This window comes from Mustela lutreola, chromosome 15 (assembly GCF_030435805.1).
Source record: "Mustela lutreola isolate mMusLut2 chromosome 15, mMusLut2.pri, whole genome shotgun sequence".
In the NCBI taxonomy this organism is placed as follows: domain Eukaryota; kingdom Metazoa; phylum Chordata; class Mammalia; order Carnivora; family Mustelidae; genus Mustela; species Mustela lutreola.
Genome location: NC_081304.1, coordinates 39,705,833 through 39,725,786, shown reverse-complemented (window position 1 = coordinate 39,725,786; position 19,954 = coordinate 39,705,833). Strand labels below are relative to the sequence as shown.

At 44.5% G+C, this 19,954-nt stretch overlaps 1 protein-coding gene across 3 annotated transcripts in view; it reads right to left on the bottom strand.

Annotated features, from left to right (window-relative positions):
• MYO1D (myosin ID) overlaps window positions 1-19,954 on the bottom strand; it is a 343,759-nt gene that overhangs the window by 220,409 nt on the left and 103,396 nt on the right. For all 3 annotated transcript variants that reach the window (XM_059147262.1, XM_059147261.1, XM_059147263.1), the window contains 7 exons: window positions 18,947-19,063; window positions 16,818-17,021; window positions 13,880-14,025; window positions 13,688-13,802; window positions 9,036-9,206; window positions 4,592-4,662; window positions 1,014-1,088 (listed from right to left, as the gene is read on the bottom strand). In XM_059147262.1, coding sequence (XP_059003245.1) covers window positions 1,014-1,088; window positions 4,592-4,662; window positions 9,036-9,206; window positions 13,688-13,802; window positions 13,880-14,025; window positions 16,818-17,021; window positions 18,947-19,063 — 899 coding nt within the window. The remainder of the gene's footprint in view (window positions 1-1,013; window positions 1,089-4,591; window positions 4,663-9,035; window positions 9,207-13,687; window positions 13,803-13,879; window positions 14,026-16,817; window positions 17,022-18,946; window positions 19,064-19,954) is intronic.

Genomic DNA, 19,954 nt, shown 5'->3' with positions numbered 1-19,954 from the left:
ACTAGCCTCCTTGCTGCTCTTGAGACGCCGTGCTGCTCACTCCCACCTTGGTGCCTTGGTACTGGCTGCTCTCTGCCTGCAGTGCTCTCCCCGCCCCACCCCGACACGTTCACGGCTCACTCCCTCACTTCATTCAGTCCTCTGCTCAAAAGTCCCCTCTTTTAAGAAGGTTTTCTGATCACCCTTCTTAATAATGGCTCCCCTCCTGCTCCTTGTCTGCACCCTGCAATCTCCTACCTACTATATTTTTCTTCACAGCACTTGTCACTACCGGAAAGTGACTTGTTTTCTTACTAACTGTCATCTCCGTTGGAAGAGCAGAGCCAGGAGGGCAGGCACTTAGCCTAAACTGTTTTCACAGCTGCACGTTGAACACATTTTTGATGATCTCTTGGCCAACTAAGTAGACTTAGTAAATATGCGACTACATTTCTCTCGTCCAAAAGAAGAAACGGGCTGAGAGGCTTTTCTTTACGGCTCTTTCCAAAGCATTCATACTGGGTTTGAACTTGGTATCCTTTGGCTGGTGTTATTTCACCACATCTTTTCCACATTTTCTAGAACTATGGGAAGGTTCTCTCCCCTGAAGATCTGTCAACATGGACATTAGATGCCACTCTGATATTAGGAGGGTCTCTTAGTTGGAAGCAAAGGGACTACAGTGGGAATCTGCATGTGTAAAGCATTTACCTTATCCAAGACCCCTCCCCCATTGCCACTGGCCTCCCCTGGAGACACTGGCCGGGGTGCCAGAAGGACAGCAGTAGTGAATAGAGAAACGAAGAGAACCCAAGGGAAATCAAGGGAAGTCATATTAGCAGCAGGTCCCCATCCTAAATTTATAGACTGTATAATCACATTATTTCATTCATTCATTACGGTCGCACAGAACTAGAAAATTTGTCAGAAGCTCTTAAAACTGCCACATAAAAGTAATCATGCGCATACCTATTATGCAACATATATGACAAAGAGTTCAATGGAAAGATAATCAATAAAAATTTCAGTCCTACCTGTTATACAGGAGACGCTTGAAATCTTGAAACAAAGTGTCTTTATTTTTGTCAATAAATCCAATGACCGAATAGCTAGTTGAGGAAAAAAAAACCATGGGAAACATGTATTATTCACTAAGCAAGAGCCACCACCTTTAGGTTTCTTGACAAGTCTACAAGCCTTTCCACTGTTAATAATGCCATCAATCATCTGTAGAGCTAATATTTTCCACTTTGTTCTGTGTTAAAGAATATCAAATTTACCTACTAAAAAGAGGGGACGTTGTTTCAATTCCTCAAAAGGAGAGCAAAGGTCAGTACCATCACTATGATTAAGACTGTCATTGTCTACTGGTTTACTGCTTACCTCAAGAAGATGACTCTTAAAAAGATAGCTGTGTTTATCATCCAGCACTCCTAAGATAAAAGCAAAACTGCGACATACAGGAACTAACGGTCTCTTCTGTAAGCAGGTCAAGGTGACTTGCCTAAGGTTCTCTCAGTGTGCTCAGGGTGGGAAAAAATAATCCAAGAAGAACTGCAAAGTACGGTAAGATCTGGATAAGCAGAGGAGGAAGAGGAAGGGAGATCACACAGGGAAACAGATCACATGAAGGGAGAGGGGCAGGCACATGCACAGAGGACAGGAGAGGAAACAAGGAGGCCGGCACTCATGGTTTGAAGGAAAAAGGAGTAAGGTCCTGAGACGCTGGCTACGTCTGCAGTGGGGGAGGGAGGGAGTGCAGCCGCTCTGTGGCAGCGACGGGCGTAGACCCTACCCAGAGGAGCGAGTACACTGCTGGGGGCACAGAACTGATGGAGGCTCAGAGGCTGTGCAAAGACGAGCTCTAGATGCCCCGACAGCTCGACTTTCTCGCTGGTCTGTACTTTCTGCCTTGACGATCATCACATCGAGGCGATTCTCAGATGTCTTACCCTGCCCCCTCACCAGTGCGCCAGCCTCACATATTTAATTCTCTGAGAGGGTTCCTTCAGGCTGCAGTGTCCAGGGGAGCTTCAAGGTCACCAGGTCCCAGAATCTTTCCTTGCCTCACGCACCCCAGATCCGTTTCCTAAGGCCTTCAAGTCACTTTGCACGAAACCTTGAAGCCACCTGACTCTTAATCTTTTGTCCAACCTAGAACATTTGAACTGTGAAGTCTTTATTTTGGCCTTTAAGACCCATTATGATTGATCTCAATCTAATTTTCCAGGCATTTCTGTACAAAAGGACACACTCCACTTAAATGGACCTAGTTACTATTTCCTGAATATTTCTAGCACCCTTCCCACTTCTCCCTTTAAAAATAATTCCTAGCTTCTAAGGACTAGCATCAGCCTTCCTGGGCTTCTCATAGATAGAAGAATTACATCATGTGATTATTTCTAAATTCTGACAATACTATTATTAGCTCTATGGTGATTATCTTAGACCATCTTTTATTGCATTGATGTATGCATGCAAATGTATGTATATTAAGTGTATGCATATTTATGAGTAGAAATAAACACACACACAATCATATAGGTATGTATTCAGTTTTATATGGTAAGCTTTTTGTGGGCGGAAACCAGACCTTACAAAACATTGTGCACACAGAAGATAATGCAGTAAGAATCTAGAAAAGGATCGAAGGGCTGAATGACAGCAGGGGAAGTCTAGGGCACTGAATACCCCTCAGAAAGGTCAGCCAGCATTCTGGACTAGGAGTCTGGAAACTAGTTACTGTCTCAGCCACTCCATAAACTTACTGTGTGACCTTGGATGAGGTGTTATTACACCCTTTCCATAAGTTTCTCCATCTATAAAGTAAAGGCACCAGGCTAGCTGATCTCCAAGGCCTCTGACCAGCCCTGCTTTGATGCTTCCGAACTGGAGAGATGCATCCTGCAAATGAGGCCTGTGTTTTCAGGGGGAGAGTGTGCCCACTGCTGCCTCTCCCCTCTTCAGTGTTCTGGAACCTTGGAACGGGACCAGAACAAGTGGAAAATGGTACCATTCCAGCACTAATGGCTAGTTTGACAGATGGGGTGATCATCTCGAGCTATATTATTTTATGACTCAGAGTTTTAATTTAAATCAGGGACAGCTATTAAAATTTCTTCAAATGTCTTTTTGGCATTTGTGGAGATGATCATTTGCCTTTTTTGTTATTGTTGTTGTTATGTAATCTCTTCCTGAAATGGGTTATGGTCAAGAGACCTCTAATGTGGAAGGAAGAGAAGAAACCGTAAACAATAATCAGGTAAGAAGTGGTGTTTAGTGGACAACACACAGTAAGTGTAGCAGGCAGAAAAATGCTCCCCCCACCCGTCCTGGAAAGCTATCTATGTCAAATTCCCAGCCCCTGTGAGTGTGATTTTCTATGACAAAAGATGTGATGATATCAAAGATCTTGAGAGAAGCGGATCCTGTATTACCCAGGTGGGCCCTAAACACCACCACAATTGTAGTTTTAAGACACAGGCAGGGGTGCCTGGGTGGTTCAGTCGGTTAAGCTTAGGTCTTAATCTCAGGGTTGTGAGTTCAAGGCCCATGTTGGATTCCCTGCTGGGCGTAGAGCCTACTTTAAAAAAAAAAAAAAAAGAGGCCAAGGGAGTTTTAACCCAGATGTGCCGAGGCAGCGGCAGCAGTGTGAGCTCAGAGGCAGAGACTGGAGAGACACGGCCGTGAGCCAAGCAGTGTCTGCAGCCACCAGAAGCTGGCAGAGGCGAGGAATAATCATCCTCTAGAATCTCCATCCCACGGCCCTGTGACACCCAGAGTTCAGACTTGGGGCCTCCAGAACTGAGAAAGCACACACTTCTCTCCTGTTAAGTCACCATTGTGTTATCGCAGCCCTAGGGGCCTCTGATAGCTCTTATTAATTTCTACTTTTCTGATATTGTGACCAGAAGACGTGGCTGGTGAGACTTCTACCTTTCCAACTGACATTTGGAAATAATATGGAAAAACTAGTTACCACTCACATCATCACCCAACTGCTTGTAGCTCTTCGCACGTGATGGTGGCTCTTGCCTCCGGGCCCATGAGCCTCCTGGCTCCTCTCCTTTCCTAATTCCCAATTCTTGCTCCTGACGGAGCCTCTTTTACTTTGAGGACTCAGCTTGGATATCACTTCCTACACCAAAACCTCTCTACATTCCTTGCCCCAGCATGGTTCTCCCTCCTCGGTGTTTCCATAAGGCCTCACGCATTTCCCATTTGACCCTTCTTCCCATTGTTCATTATAGTGACTTAGCAGGTATGCGTCCACCGCTGGACTGTTAGCTTCTTCACAGAAAGGCCCACCTCCTCCATCTTTCTCTCGTTAACATCCGCCCATAAGGCATTTACCCATCAGCTGCTCTGAGCGCCAGCTACACCAGGGCTGCGCACGGCCGCCATCGTGTGCGCTCAAGAAAAGTTGGAAAAGCAAGGAATGAATGAAACAAAGCCAATTTTTTTTTAAGTGAGGAGATGAAACTATACTCGCCTATGAGGTGGCTAAAAACCACAAATGAGTAGGAAGACAGTTTTTATTTCCCCTAGCTCTGTTTTCTGAAGTGAAGCTGCATGCAGATCATGGTGTTAGGTCCCCCGGTAAGATACTCACACTACGTCACCTGCATAATGCCGGATTCGAAAATCTCGATCAAACTCCAGGATCTTGTCTGAGGCGCAGAGCTAAGAAATCAATAAGGAGATTGGTGTGAAAACAGATTCTTTTCGTTTTCCTAAAAGTCTACTCCAGTGTCATATAAGATGATGAGAGTGTCACACATCATGATACCATTACGAACAAAATCACCCTGTGTGGGGCTTATGTGGTAAAGCCTGTAAGCTTTCACTGGAAGTCCTCACAGCTGGACTTCTTTCCCAGTCACCCTGGCAGGTGGATATGGCCATGTGACAAGGTGCTTGACAGTGGACAGGGAGAGGAAAGGAAGTGTGGCTGTGTCAGGCCAAAGCTAGTAAGAGGTAGATGACCCTGTCCGGTACTTCCTCTTCTCCCACTAGCCTGATGCAGAGAAGGACAGTGGCAAGGGAACAGAAGAGCCGGAAGACAGAGGAAGTCAGGGTCCCTGGAACAGAAACGGGCTACTGTCTCTGGTGCTGAAAGCCTGGCTGCTGTCATAAGTGGCCCAGCCTACCCTGACTGACACAGTCTCCTTCTGTTCCAGGCTCCACTTAGGGAAGACCACACTGAGGGCTTGCCGTGAACTGGGCACGTACATCTCAGGCAATCCTCACTACTGACATTTAAAATATTAGGAGCTTTCTTTTATATACAAGGAAATTAAGGGTCAGAGAGATCAGGTAACTGGCCCAAGTCACAAAGCTGATAGGTGGTCATTCTGGGAAGGATTCTTGGGACCAGATGTAATATCTGCTCTCCTAGACACACAATGGCCTGGCTCACTTGTCTTTTGCTGAGCTGGGAGTCAAGTTCAGGGTTATCATTTCAAAGGAGACCAACTTCCTCCAGCTATTTCTCCTTGAAGAAGAACAGTTTATGGAAAGGCAGTTTTTCTATAGGGTGGCCTCCACAGTCTCCTTGTTACAGTAATGCCAGACTCCTTTGTCTGCAAAGGATCCTGTGAAGGATCACGCAATAGCGTACAGGTTCTGAAGCAGACATCTAAGAGTCTATAAAGCACTGAGCGCAGTTACACATGACAACTTAAGTTGCACTCTTAGCCAAAAAACACCCCCAACCAGGAGGGTGGCTTCTGCACTCGTAACTGGACTAGTAATGGAATAGCTTACCCATCAGACAAGTGAATACTTAGCAGAAATTAGAGTCAGACTTCTGAGGTTCAAATCTTGGCTCTACCATCTACTTGGTCTGCATCTTAAACAGTTACTTATCACGGATAGCTGTTCTGAAGTTTCCATGAACCACGGAGACCAAAGTATCTAACATACAGAGGGGTCTCCAAAAAATAGAATCCCTCTTTTCCTCTCTCTCTCATTAACCATTTTATAAAAGCCTTTCATTTATAAAACTCCTCATGGAAAAGGACCCAGGAGATGCCCACACTAATTGAATATTCTTACATTTGGATATTGCAAAGTCTCAAGTGATCTGAACACAGAAGGTTTTTGACTTTTCTTTACGTGTTGGAAATAATTAAGTTCGGTATATCATTTAACTTTATTTTTACAGTACTTTGAATAGGAATTTCACGGTTTATTGGACCATTTGCCTATCTCTCCATGATTACTTTAATGTAGGAGGAACCATTTAGCTCCTAAATAAATACAAGGCAGAAACCTCGGACTTAACATGCCAATAGCTTGAGCTGATCTGTAACCAACAGCAAACGATAACACCTGGCGTAACATACAGGATAATAGCGTTTTTTAAAAGAAAGATTCAGTGATGAAAATATCCTGACAGCTTGGTTATCCCATTTCTTTCCTTTGTTAAAGCAGTAATCCTAGAAATTAACACACTTTAGAAATCCCCATCTCAGGGTGCCTGTGTGGCTCAGTGGGTTAAGCCTCTGCCTTTGGCTCAGGTCATGATCTCAGGGTCCTGGGATCAAGCCCCGCATCAGGCTCTCTGCTCCGCAAGCAAGAAGCCTGCTTCTCCATCTCTCTCTGCCTGCCTCTCTGCCTACTGATCTCTATCAAATAAATAAATTAAAAAAAAAAAAAGAAATCCCCATCTCAGGGGGAACCTCCTCCAGCATCACCTCTCCTTACCCTGTCAGACAAGGGGAGTGGGGAGGGAGATGCTGGAAAAAAGAGCCACTGGGTTAGAGGCAAAGACACCTGTGTTTCTACATGTAAAGAAAAGAAAGAAAGAAAATCCCTGGGTTGCCTGGGTAGCTCAGCTGGTTGGACATCCAATTTTTTTTTTTTTTTAAGACTTTATTTATTTGACAGAAATGCAGTGAGAGAGGAAACACAAACAGGGGGAGTGGGAGAAGGAGAAACAGACTTCCCACTGAGCAGAGAGCCCGATGGGGGGCTCACTCCCAGGACCCCGGAATCACGACCTGAGCCAAAGGCAGACGCTTAATGTCTGAGCCACCCAGGCGCCCCTGGGCATCCTATTCTTGATTTGGGTTCAGGTCATGATCTGAGAGTGTGAGACTGAACCCTGTGTTGGGTTCCATGCTCAGCGGGGAGTCTGCTTGTCCCTCTCTCTCTGCTCCACCCCCCTCCATTCACTCATGTTCTCTCCCTCTCTCCAATAAATAAATAAAATAAAAAGAAAAAAGAATTCCTGTCTTTCCAGATAAACTATTATTTTGCAATTTCTTACCACATCAGTGGCAACTGCTTAAAAGTACTCTGTATCATGGCTACCTTCAGCATGAGATATTTCAAAATATTTGGTGGACAAATTTAAGTCAGGTGTATAAATGGCCAAGTTGAATCAAAATGAGGGGGTTTATCATGAATCATAGTTACTTATTTAAATGAAGTGGAGTCCTGCATGTTTTAGTTTAAAATTCCATATTCCATCAGATTTATTTGGTATTGATCGTGACCAAATTCAATTCAATTTTACAAACACTGATTATCTGCCGTCTGGGGTAGGCAGGATGTTAGGTGAGTCTCCAGAACCTGGGCTGGGATTGTAAGGGATGTAGATAACCATCGTAGGATGTAGATACCATCTTACAACAGATCACTTTAAATGGGGTAGGATGCTTCTAACTTGGCTTGCTGCTCTGTCCCCAGCACCCGACTTATGCTTGGGAGATAAGGGGCATGTATTAAGCACTTGTGTTATACACAGGAAATGACTGAAGAACGCCTCCGACCAGAACCCCGATGTAAAATGTCAGACCGTAGGATCTGATAGCTGACTGACTCGTAGTCAGGATCCTAGTCAATCCCCGGGAACAGATCAAGGAGAGCCTCTTAGAAATAAAATGGCCTAAAATAACTATCAGCCAGTAATCCATTTCTTAAATTTTTTTAAAAAAGATTTTATTTATTTATTTGACAGACAGAGATCACAAGTAGGCAGAGAGGCAGGCAGAGAGGAGTAAGCAGGCTCCCCACAGAGCAGAAAGCCCGATGTGAGGCTCGATCCCAGGACCCTGAGACCATGACCCAAGCCGAAGGCAGAAGCTTAACCCACTGAGCCACCCAGGCGCCCCCAGTAATCCATTTCTTGATGATTTGTGCTTTATCTAGTTAACTGTAGATTCTTTCTGTTCCCATTACATACTTTCAAAGGGAGCAAAGTTAGAAAATGGACTTATTCGTGCTAAAGAAAAATTGACAGTGTGTCATAGATTTACATGCAAATATGGAGGAGCATTTCTTTATGGAAGCGACAGAGCATCGGGGCTGTTTCTCTTTCGGCTTCTGGCTGCTGGACAAGCCGGTACTTGTAGGGAACACTCAGGGATGACGGTGAGCCCCTCCTAGGGCAAATCCTAATGGCAAACACACTGTACGCAAAGCCCGGCACGAGAGTCCGACAACCACAATGGCCACCACTTATTACAGAAATGTGATCTGTTTAATAACCTTTTAGAATGTGGAAAATGGGGAATTGAGAGGGATATCCATTCATTTAGGGGAATGAGTTTCCTTGTGATGGGGAGAATTACAGCCAGAGCTTCTCTATGCTCAAGAGAGTCACGGAGTCAGAAGAACTGTGGCAGAGCACACATACTACATTTTATAACTGATTACAGTAAAAAGTCAAGGACAAAAGCTGTTTTCAGTGCCAGAATTATCAGATGCAGGAGCAAAATTCTAGCACATGAACAAAGCCTCTGTACCTATTGGTTATAAATGACATCATGCTTTCTAAAATCATGTTCATTTTTTCCTATTTCTAGCAAATTGAATAGTCTGGAGCTCCCTCTCCTGGATATTATGATTTTTATCGTTCTTGTCATCCCATAAACCAGAGAGGCAGAATTTATTTATAGCAGTAGGCCACTTAATGGATGCTTATGGCTTTCCTTGCTTCCTTCAGCGGACATTCTTTTAACCCAACATTTAAGACCATTTAATTCTGTTCAGCAATGGGGAAAATCTGACAGCTCAAAAGGAGAGGAAGTCCTCATAAAACACATTACCTTTCGGCTGGAAAAATGGCCGTGTTTGCCCAATTTACTGTTAAGGGCTTCGAGGAATATTTCGTCGGTGACTTTGCCGACGTTCATGCAGGCGTCATCCAGGATGGCGATGATCCCCTTGTGCTGCTGCTCCACGAGGTCCACGATGATCTGATTGTTGAAGTAATCGATCTGGAGGACACAGCAAGGAAGCCGTTACAGAGGGACCAGAGACCAGCACGGGCAAAACGCCGGCGCCTGTGCACATCTCAGGGGTTCAGATAAAGTTATCTTGGTGGGAAACAGGCCCAGAGTATTACTGAGGTCTAATGCTAAAATGACCACATGTTCTATCGGAGGCTCATTTTTAAATTTCTTTGTGGGCTTTATATCATGAAACACTTCGTGTACATGAGGATAGCTCAAGGCAACAATTATAAAAGAGGTAGTGTTCCCTCAACACTAACTTTTGTTTTAATCCCGTACCTCACTCCACTCCTTCATACTCTCAATCCCCCAATCTGTTTGCCATTTAATCACAAGACCCACACTCCATGATGTACCAACAAATAACCTGAAAGTATTATTTGACTCATAACTGGATGAGGTTACAGCATCACACAGAACTCGAATTTTTAGTTCTACAGCCTTCGAGGACTAAAACCCAAGAGTGTCTTCTCCAGCTTTCCTCAAGTGAAAAAGGTACACAGAGGTCTAAAAGACGTTTGATGTCTCTCTGGGCAAAATATAAAAAATTTAATTCTAGGGGCACCTGGGTGGCTCAGTGGGTTAAGCCTCTGCCTTCAGCTCGGGTCATGATCCCAGGGTCCTGGGATGGAGTCCTGCATATGCTCTCTGCTCAGCAGGGAGCCTGCTCCCCCCTACCCACCCTGCCTGCCTCTCTGCCTACTTGTGATCTCTCTCTCTCTCTCTCTCTGTCAAATAAATAAAATCTTATTTGTGTGTGCTTTTGTGAGCTGAATAAAGTTCTAAATAACAGGATTTTTAGCAACTTCAGTATGCACGGAGTTTATCCCAAATACCTCTTGTGCACCTGTTTATTTGGAGAGCACCCACCTCACCGTGCACTGGCCTCACGCAGGCTCACTGTGCGCTGTTTGGAGATGGGCAGTTTACTATCACAGTTTAGTCCTGGGCGCTGATGTGTCCCCCTCATTTACGAGGTACCTAAGCCAGAGTGTTGTCTCCATCCTCTGCTATAAGATCTATAAGCTCAGAATACACAATTTCAGTCTCTCATGGACCCTGCTCCATGCTATTTAAGGTCCAAGGACTCATGCCAGTTGTCTTTCTGTGGGATTCAGCTCTACCTCCTCCTCCAAGCTCTCTTCTGTATCGATGGACTGACGGCAGGGTGGCTTCTGCTTCCTTTTTCATACTTTACTGGTTTGTCTATATCAGTGAATCTCAAGAGGATGATTACCCCCGCCCCAGCGGCATTTGGCAGTGTCTGGAGACATTTTTGAAGGTCATGACTATGTGACCAGTGGGAAGAGGCCACTACACATTGCACAATGCCTGAGACAGCAAACACAACAAACGAACACAACAAAGACTTATCTGGCCCAGAACGTCAGCAGTCCAGAGGTGGAGAAACCTGGTCTAAATATGTACTTTTATGGTGGACACGTATTACTATTCCTAATTAGGGAGAAGAGTTATCTCCAGGTTTTGAAACAATATCCTTACTCTTCTCAAAAAGCGGTAACTCTTATATTAATTATTACCTGAAGTCTTAGACCTTGGGGATATGGAATTAAAGACTAGGTCTTTTGCCCCGGGGACAAAACAAGTCCTCTAAAGAACCAACTGTCTGACTAAAGCGATGAGTCTTTGCTGAAGAGTTCGGTAACTTTTAGTTCCTAAGCTTAAGGTTTCTTCAAACGTTGCTTCAAGTTGTGGCTTCCAAACCAGGTTTTTTCCAGCAGTCTCAAATCCCAGGAGGTTTTAGGGACTACAGGGGACAGGAGGAGACAGAAAGAGGTAGCTCAGGGGCAGAGAGGTCTGGGCCTCCCATTCCCACCACAGACAGAGCAGCTGCGTGCCCAAATGCCCAGTCCCAACAGCTAAAAATGACTTATAAACTACCGCACCGAAAGCCTGTAAAGGTGAGTCAAACAGGGACACAAACAAGCCTTGGGAACCCCCTGACAGAAGTCCACATACCACCTATGAAAGAGACCAGTAGAAAAACAATGCTCCTGAAACCAGCTGAGTCTCCAGATCTAACAACCACAGGCATACACGGAATAGAGGCATAGACGGGTGACACCTCGGGAGTTCGATGAGTAAAATCCAGACTGTGGCAAGCTCAACAGAACAAACGGCTCATCCTCATCAATGGAAGGTTGTGAGGAAAAAAGAGAGATGGAGGAGAAAACCTATAGATGTGCGAACGTCCTGTCAACCAACCACGATGTAAGAACCTTGGTTGGGTCCAAATTCAAGCAACTATAAAAACAGACAAAAACAACCCCTGTAAGATGACTGAGGAAATTCGAACACTGACTGGGTATTTGATGATCATAAGGAATTACTGTTATACTTCTTAGGTGTGATAAAGGTACTGTGGTCATGGTATTTATAAAAGTCATCACTTTTTAGAGAAGCACACTGGATTATTGAAGGATGATACAATATGATGTCTGAGATTTGCTTCAAAACAACCTGGGGTTGGGGTGGGGGGGGGTCCAAATGACACGAGACTGACAACCCACCGACACTTGCCATGGCTGGTGACAGGCCTGTGAAGTTTATTATATCGTGATCTCTGCTCTTACATTTGCTTTAAATTTTCCATAATAAAAAAATATTACAAAAAAATCAATCACCATGTTCAGAAACTGAGGTTTTGGGTTTTTTTTTTTTAAAGGAAATAATTATCCAGAATAGAGATTCCAGTCTGGGGGGGGGGCAGCAGGTAGTCAGTATGGTAACAATTATCTGGGATCTAGCCTTTTGTCCCCTCCAGGACATTTACTTCTTGGTTTATTTTGCTGAGGATTTTTGCATTTTTAGGGCTGCTGCTCCCTTTTCAGATGTTTGGCATAGCCTACTGTAGTTGTCGACTTTTCTCCTTACCAACTATGCCTGTGGAGTTTGATATCCTGATTTTTAAAGGTTATTTTTGACCAGTATCTCTGAATCACCTCTGAATAACAAGTTTTATGATTAAAGTGTCATAAAAATTGAAGCTTCCATTGTAATTGTGTATTAAATTGTACAGCAGATCCCTTCTAAGAAAGCTACATCTAAACTTAACTGACTTACATCTTAAATGTGCTATGAGAGTTCACTGCTTAAATCACAATTATAGGTCATTCTACTACAAAGGAATAATACGCCTTTTGGTTCATTTGTAAAACAGTAAAATTTACACTAAGATACTCAAACAAAATTTTTTTTCTGGTATTCTGATGTTTAACACATGCCAGAAGGCAAGGATGCAATTTGAAGCAAGACTGGTACTAACTATACCACTGACTCCCTTCTGAATGAGAGGAAAGAGAAAGTAGGAAGGTGGGAAGAAATATAAAAGTAACGTATATACAGCCTATCAGATAAGCTTTTTAGGGGCACCTGGGTGGCTCAGTTGGTTAAGCAACTGCCTTCGGCTCAAGTCATGATCCCGGAGTTCCGGGATTGAGTCCTGCATCAGGCTCCCAGCTCCGTGGGAAGTTTGCTTCTCCCTCTGACCTTCTCCCCTCTCATGCTCTCTCTCTCACTGTCTCTCTCTCAAATAAATAAAAAATCTTTTTAAAAAAATAAGCTTTTTACTACTATGTACGATATTAAAAAACTACTAACTTTATTGTGTGTTCTATTTGGCAATAGAATAAGCACAGTTTCATAAACACAGAAGTGCGTGGAAACCTGGAAGTTTTTGCATTTCTCGAGTCTGTTCTCAAAATTGTTTAAAAACACAAATTTAAAAGCAAACATTACTAGGTTTCATTCTGCCACAAGCAGGAGGTCTAATGGCAAGAGAGCTACCCAAGTCATGCTTTGCAGCAGTTCTGTCTGGGACTCCTGCCCCAGGGCAGTCCCACTTTCTGGCCCGGCCTCACTAGACATTTGACTGTGACAACCGTCAGGGTTCAAAAAGGGCCACATGAAGGTGATACTAGCTGGGACACGAAGGACAGCTGACGGAAGGAAACGTTAATGATTTCACGCCTGGGTTTTGGAGAATATAAACTATAATAACCAAAGATAGTAACAGTGCCACTTAGACTGCAAAGTAGAGGAGCGGGGGGGGGGGGGGAAGCAGAAATAAGAGAAGAAAGGGGACGGAAAGAGAATAAACTAAATTTGGAAGCCAAGCTCAATCAGTTTAAGGCAAAAGTTGCTCCTTCGAGCGACCTCTATGTGGCGCTAAACTCTACTAGACAGGAGACCCACGGAGCACCTGCTCTCAAGTCCAAAGGCTGTAACTCAGCATTCCTGCACACCAACAGGGCAGTCCATTCAATGAGAGTCATTCCACCCATACACCCCGAAAACGACTTGTCGTCACGTATCCCCAAAAGGAAAGCTAACGTTCAGATGTTTCATGGGCCCGAGAAAATTGCAATGGAGCAGCTAAAATGACGAGCTCTGACACTCTTTGACACCATGCATGGGAAGGCTACCTCCCCGAGGCGCCCACTCACGTGCTTCCAGGGGATGCCCTCCCGCTGGTACTCCTCCTGCTCCTGCTTCAGCACCAGCTGGATGAACAGCTGCTGCAGCTTCTCATTGCAGTAGTTGATGCAGAACTGCTCGAAGCTGCGAGAGACAGGATCGATCAGGTTCAGAGACGTGACACAAGAACAGTAACATCTGAAGCGTGTCACCCAGCTTACCTGTTGTTGTCAAAGATTTCAAAGCCATAGATATCCAAGACACCGATGACGGTATTTTTCCCATGGACTATGGTGTCATAGTTCTTGACCTCAATAATATCATTGATGCGGGTGACGATCCAACAAAAGAGGCGTTCGTATATTGCCTGTGAGAGGAACAACATCATTCACTCTTGCCCGCTTGGGACTGTGTCTTCTGTTTAGATCCGTGCTAAGTTTTAAGTTCTTACCTACTTTCTCCTTACCACTTAACATAGCTGTTATTACTCTAAATAGAAAAATAAGAAATGCAGATCAGCTCTTTAAAAAAAAACAAAACAACTACATGATGCAGGTAACACTCAAGGAAATGGTTTGGACTTTTTAAGACTATTACTGGTCACTATGGCATTCTGACACCACTCCCGGGTTCGTCTCTGTGCTCGGCTCTATCAATAATTTCCCTACTCCCTCACAGAAGTCGCCTCATTACTTGATTGTGAATTTCATCAGATATTAGAAAGTGGGGAACCAATGAGTTAATATCTACGTTCCAGTAAAGCTCTATGGGTTCTAAAAAATACAAATATTGATTTTTAATGCCATGTAAAGATCTGAGCCAAAGACCGCAGTCTGAAATTCTTAGAGAACCCAACGCATATCCAATGCCCACGGACATGCGCAGCCAGACGCACGTGGACGAAGGCGCCACAGGCCCCACGCAAGCACATCGGACACCAGCACGCTCCACGGCGCGTCTTCAGCACACCCGTTTAGCAGCTCCCTCCAGCCACCTCCCCCTCCGCCAGCACTTATCCACATGACTGGCCTCCTCTCTTTGCCTCCCTTTTACTCATCGATCCAGTCCACTCTTCGCCTACCTCCCACCGCTCCACAGAAGTGGCTCATCAAAGACCCAAGCACCTCGGTGTAGGCATTTTCGTATGCCTCTGTATGGACGTGTTATCCAGACACTCAGCGTCACTCCACCTGGTTTCCCACCTTCTTCTTGAACTTTCTCCCCTCTGGGACTTGGGACGCCACACCTCCCTAATTTTTCTCCTATTTCACTGGCTGCCCTTTGGTAAAATCTCCTCCACCTGACCTCTAAAAGGAGGCGTTCTTCTGGTCCTCTTCACTCTCTAACACCTCCTGAGCCATCTCATTCGATGTTGAACAGACCTGCTACAATACTACGCCCAAGTCGACTACTCTGACACAGACCTCTCCTCTGAGCGCCAGACTCACATGCTTGACAGCCAACCCGACAATATTCCTAGGGGCTCACAGCCATCTCCAACACTGTGCTGTCAGGACTCCTGCTCTTCCCACCTCTGAAAACTGTTCCCACCTTATTTCTGAGCATGAACAAAGGACTCCAGTCCTTTGAGCTAATACTCCACAAGTATTAGCTACTTACTCTGGGCAGGTTACTGGAGATATAGTACTGAAGCAAACATAAACACAGTCTCAGTCTCCAAGGAAGACAGGGAAGTAGGAGGAAGGAAAAACCATACACACACACACACACACACACACACACACACATACTCCCCCCACCCCCACCCCGAAGGTGAGGTGCGTGGCATCAGAGGATAATTTAACCTGTTCGGGATTCAGAGGCCAGGGAAGGCTTCCCTGAGAAAGTGGGCTGAGATCAGAAGGATGAGTAAGAGTTGACGAGGCAAGAGGGGGAGAGACAAGGGATCCAAGCAGAGGCCACAGCCTGTGCAAAGGTCCTGTGGCTGGAGGGAGAAAGGGATAAAGACCACCTGCAAGGCCTGAGCAAACACTAACATGCTGGAATGAAGGGAGGAGACTGGAGCATGGTGCGGAAGGAGATGCAGGCTGGAGTCAGAGCACGCTAGGAGTGATCCTTGATCTTATGGTTCCCCAGACAAACAGGGGCTGTGGGTTTTACGTCTCCAACCATCCTCTTTGCACCATTTCTACATGACCTGCCATCATCTCTCTCCTGGCTACTAAAATATCCCCATAAGGGTCTCCGTTTCCATCCCCACCCGCAGAAGAGTCTCCATACTGAAACCAGAGTGATTGGCTTAAAAATGCAGACTAGCTCGTTGCTTCTGCTTAGAATCCTCCACTCTCCATTGCACTTGGATAAATCCAAATTCCTCTGGACACTAAAACCAAGCCTGGGACTCAGAAGAGTAAAAATGGAATACATGCCGTCTAACCAAACAGCGACAAAGAGAAAGAAAACAAGAAAATGTAATCTTGGGAATGTTACACACTTGCCACACAGCTAACAGACCAAAGGTTAAAGGGATGAGCTCTCACAAACACGCAGCGGAACAGCGAGAGGCCCTGAGGAAAATATATAAAGGACATACCAGGTGATTCCCAGAACGGACTTAAATACCTTACAGACATGTGGAAAGCTGCTCCAATACATGGGCAATGAAAGGAACATAACCACAAGGTACTTCCATATACCCATAGTCAGTCAACTTAGAGTCTAAAATCAGTGTGTCCTTTGATGTGGGGTGCTCATTCCTGGGAGTCTGTCCCGTGGGACTAAAAGGGCTGGTGTGTAGGGACACACACACGGGCTATGGCAGCATTATTTGTTGTAGCAGGAAAAGGAAAGAAGGTGAATGACTTCAGGGCACAATCCCTGCACAGACGCGGAACATGGAGGATGAGCACTCCCTCGGGCAACCTGGGGCGGCCTTCATCAAACATCGGTGAGCCACGTGAAAGGGAAGGTGGCAAGAGGGCCTGTGCAGGCAGCGTCGGCTGCCCAGTTGGACTCGTTCTTCTCAGAACACTCCTGGTGCTCACAGCCAGGGCATTTTATTTGGACTGTGATGGCCCAGAAGTACCGCTCTGGTTTCTAAAAGCCTGAGCCCACTTTCACGGAATGTTTGGATGCATCCTCACGGGAGTTCTCTAAAACCGCATCCCCAGGCAGGGACAATGTCAGTTCAAATCCCACCTTAGCGAAGGCGTCCCTGCCGTAGCTGGCTTCCTGCTCCGTGTGCTGCTTGTCAATGATGTCGCGACCTGTGGCCACCGTTCGGTAGAGAAGGGCCTTCTCTACCATGTCCGTCTTGGTGGAGAGTAGCTCTGCTATGATAGATACAACCTTGCCATCTTCAATGAGAGGCGTGTCACCGTCCACCACGAATTTTAAATTTCCCTATACCAGACAGAAAACAACAAGATGCCGTTGCCAGCAAGATTCTAAAATGTTATGTCGGGGATCTATTTGCCAATTAAAAATAAAATTCAAAGTGACCTTGTCTGTAGCACTGATTTTCCTAAATACATCACACACATATTAAATACCCACTGCTTTGTCCATCTCTCCTCTCTGCTCTAGACACCCATCTATCTCTTAATAGTCAGCTTTTGTTTTTTGATGGAGAGAAGTTTTACATTTTTATGTAGTCAAATCTAAAATCTTTTGCTTTGGGGTTTCTCTTAATTTGGTGTCATACTTAGACCAATTCCCACGCTGAAGATTTTATAAATGTTTAATATTTTCTTCAAATACACAGCTTTCCTCCTTACCTTTAAGCTTTTAACTCACTTAGAATTTGTGTTACTAAGTGGTGCAAAGAATCTAACTATTTTTTCAAATGGTTAGTTAGTTGCTCCAACACCATTTGCTGAATGGCTGAGCTTTTCCTCCTGATTTGGAATGTCACCTTTAGGACTGTCTGGGTGGCTCAGTCGGTTAAGTGTGTCTGCCTTTGGCTCAGGTCATGATCCTGGGGTCCTGGGATCAAGCCCCATGTTGGGCTCCCTGTTCAGTGGGGAGTCTGCTCCCTCTGCCTTTGCCTCTCCCCCACTTTGTGCTCTCTTCTTCTCTCTCTCAAATAAATAAAATCTTAAAAAAAAGAAATTTGAAATATCACCCTTATATATTAAATTCCCCCAAGTTTCTGAGTCTATTTATATTTTACTTATTCAACAAGCAATAAATACTTATTAACCCTCTACCAGCTGTCCAGCACATCAACCAATCTCTTGCATAATCTGATGATACATTCGTGCAACAAGTTTTAAAGGACTGTCACTTTTACTATCATTTGAAATCTGGCAGAATTAGTCACTTTTACTATCATTTGAAATCTGGCAGAATTAGTCATGGGTCCTCTCCTCTTTCCCCTCTACCTTACTACTCTTCTTTAGAATGTTTTATTGGATCTTCTTTACATGTGTATTGGTCCAGGTAAATTCTAGAAGCCATTATGTCAACTCTAAAAATAAAATTCCTGTTTGGATTCTGAAGGATACTGTTAACTTTATTTATGAACTGGCTGAAAGAACGGGGCAATTTGTAATATTCAAGTCTTTCTAGTTAGGAGCATTTACTTACGGTAACATTTACATTGCCCTATGATATTTTTACATAGAGATCCTGCGCCTTTCACTAAAAGTTAAATCTTGCCACGTTACAGAAAGGTAAGTTTTATTCCGGGTTTGAATTCATGGTGTCATTCATTTTTTTCTAAGGTGACACGTTCACTGTATTTTTAATGTCTATAATTATATAAACAGGAATGAGAGAAATCCAACACAGGGCTCTTCATCTGTCTGAGTTTGCTGCAGTGGTAGTGGAGCACGCCTGGACCCTGGTCGGCCATCTCACCTACCGGGTTGGCCACCATGAATTGGGTGCGCCTTCAAGCCAGTCCTGCCACCCCGATTTAGCGCTCATTTCCCAATGTGAAAAATGAGATGATCAGGATTCCAGGTCTGATTACTTATGCTTCAAGTGCTCCTCAAACAGTATTCTGTTCAAAAGATTTTAGCTTATACCATTGATAGTCATATCGCTACTGAATTCTTTCATCCTCAGAATGAAACTGTTCAAAATCTGACATATCAGGAAGATGATGAATTTAAGTTTCAAAACCTACAGTGGCTTTGAAAAATCCTTCATAATATTATAAAATGATGGAGTGAACCACAGATACAGTAATTGCTTCAAAAATGTAAGAGAAATTTTCTTTATATAAATTAGTTTTTAAATCTGCAGGGAAAAAACAAAATCTTCTGAAAGAGTGTCCTGTCTCCACAGGGAGGCAATATATTCTCAAAGGTGGCCCAACTCACCAAGTGAAGAATGGCTGCCAGAATCTTATATACCGTTTGAGTCTCCTCAGGTTTGAAGCCAATTACTTTCATGGCATCAGCTACTACTTTGAATTCTGCAGCGTCGTTGATAGAAGACTGAGAATGAAAATGGAAAACATTTCACACGAGCATAAAAATCTGACAATTACGAGACTACATTTGAATTTAGCCAACATCTTGAGGCTTCTGTAGTAAGTCACTGAGTACCCAGAGAAAAGAAAATTATTTTAGGGTAGAACTATCACTCAGCACATAAAATGTCCACTGTGTGTGAGAGCCACCACCACAAAAAATAGGCGTGACATATTTTCCGGAACCTTCAGTGAGGGAGCAAGTCCTGGGCTGCCTCACAGAAGCTGACTGCCACTCTGTGATGAGTGAAGAGAACATGGGACATGGAATCACAAATGGAAATACTGACCATGGGAGTCTCTTGCAGGCACAAGCCTGACTATTGTTGCCTGTGGTTTTTTGTTTCACAGTTAGTCTTGTAGAGTCTGGGAATAACACTTCCTCTCTTGGATGGTCAGGCTTTTTACTTGACAAGTGAGGAAAAGCAGGACCCCCCAAAGCAAAGTGGGCTGCCTCAGTCATTCAGCAAGCTATTAGATATTTTGGGACCACAACCACTCTTTCACAAACATTTGGTGCATTGGATCTTCTAACTGGTTTGAGAGGGCTGCTATAGATTGAATGTATCACCCCCAAATTCTTGTGATGAAATCCTGACCCCTCCCCAAAGGTGATGAAATTAGGAGGTAGGGTCTTTGAGGGGGAATTAGGTCATGAGGATGGAGCCCTCAATAAATGGGATTAGAGCCCTTGTAAGAGGCCCTAGAGATTCCTCATCCCTTCTCCCCTGTGAGGACACAGAGAAGGCTCCATCTATACACCAGAAAGCAGGCCCTCACCAAATGTGCAGGTGCCAGCCAAATTGCTAACCTCGACAAGCTACAGCCATCGGGCTGGAAATACAAACACATCAAC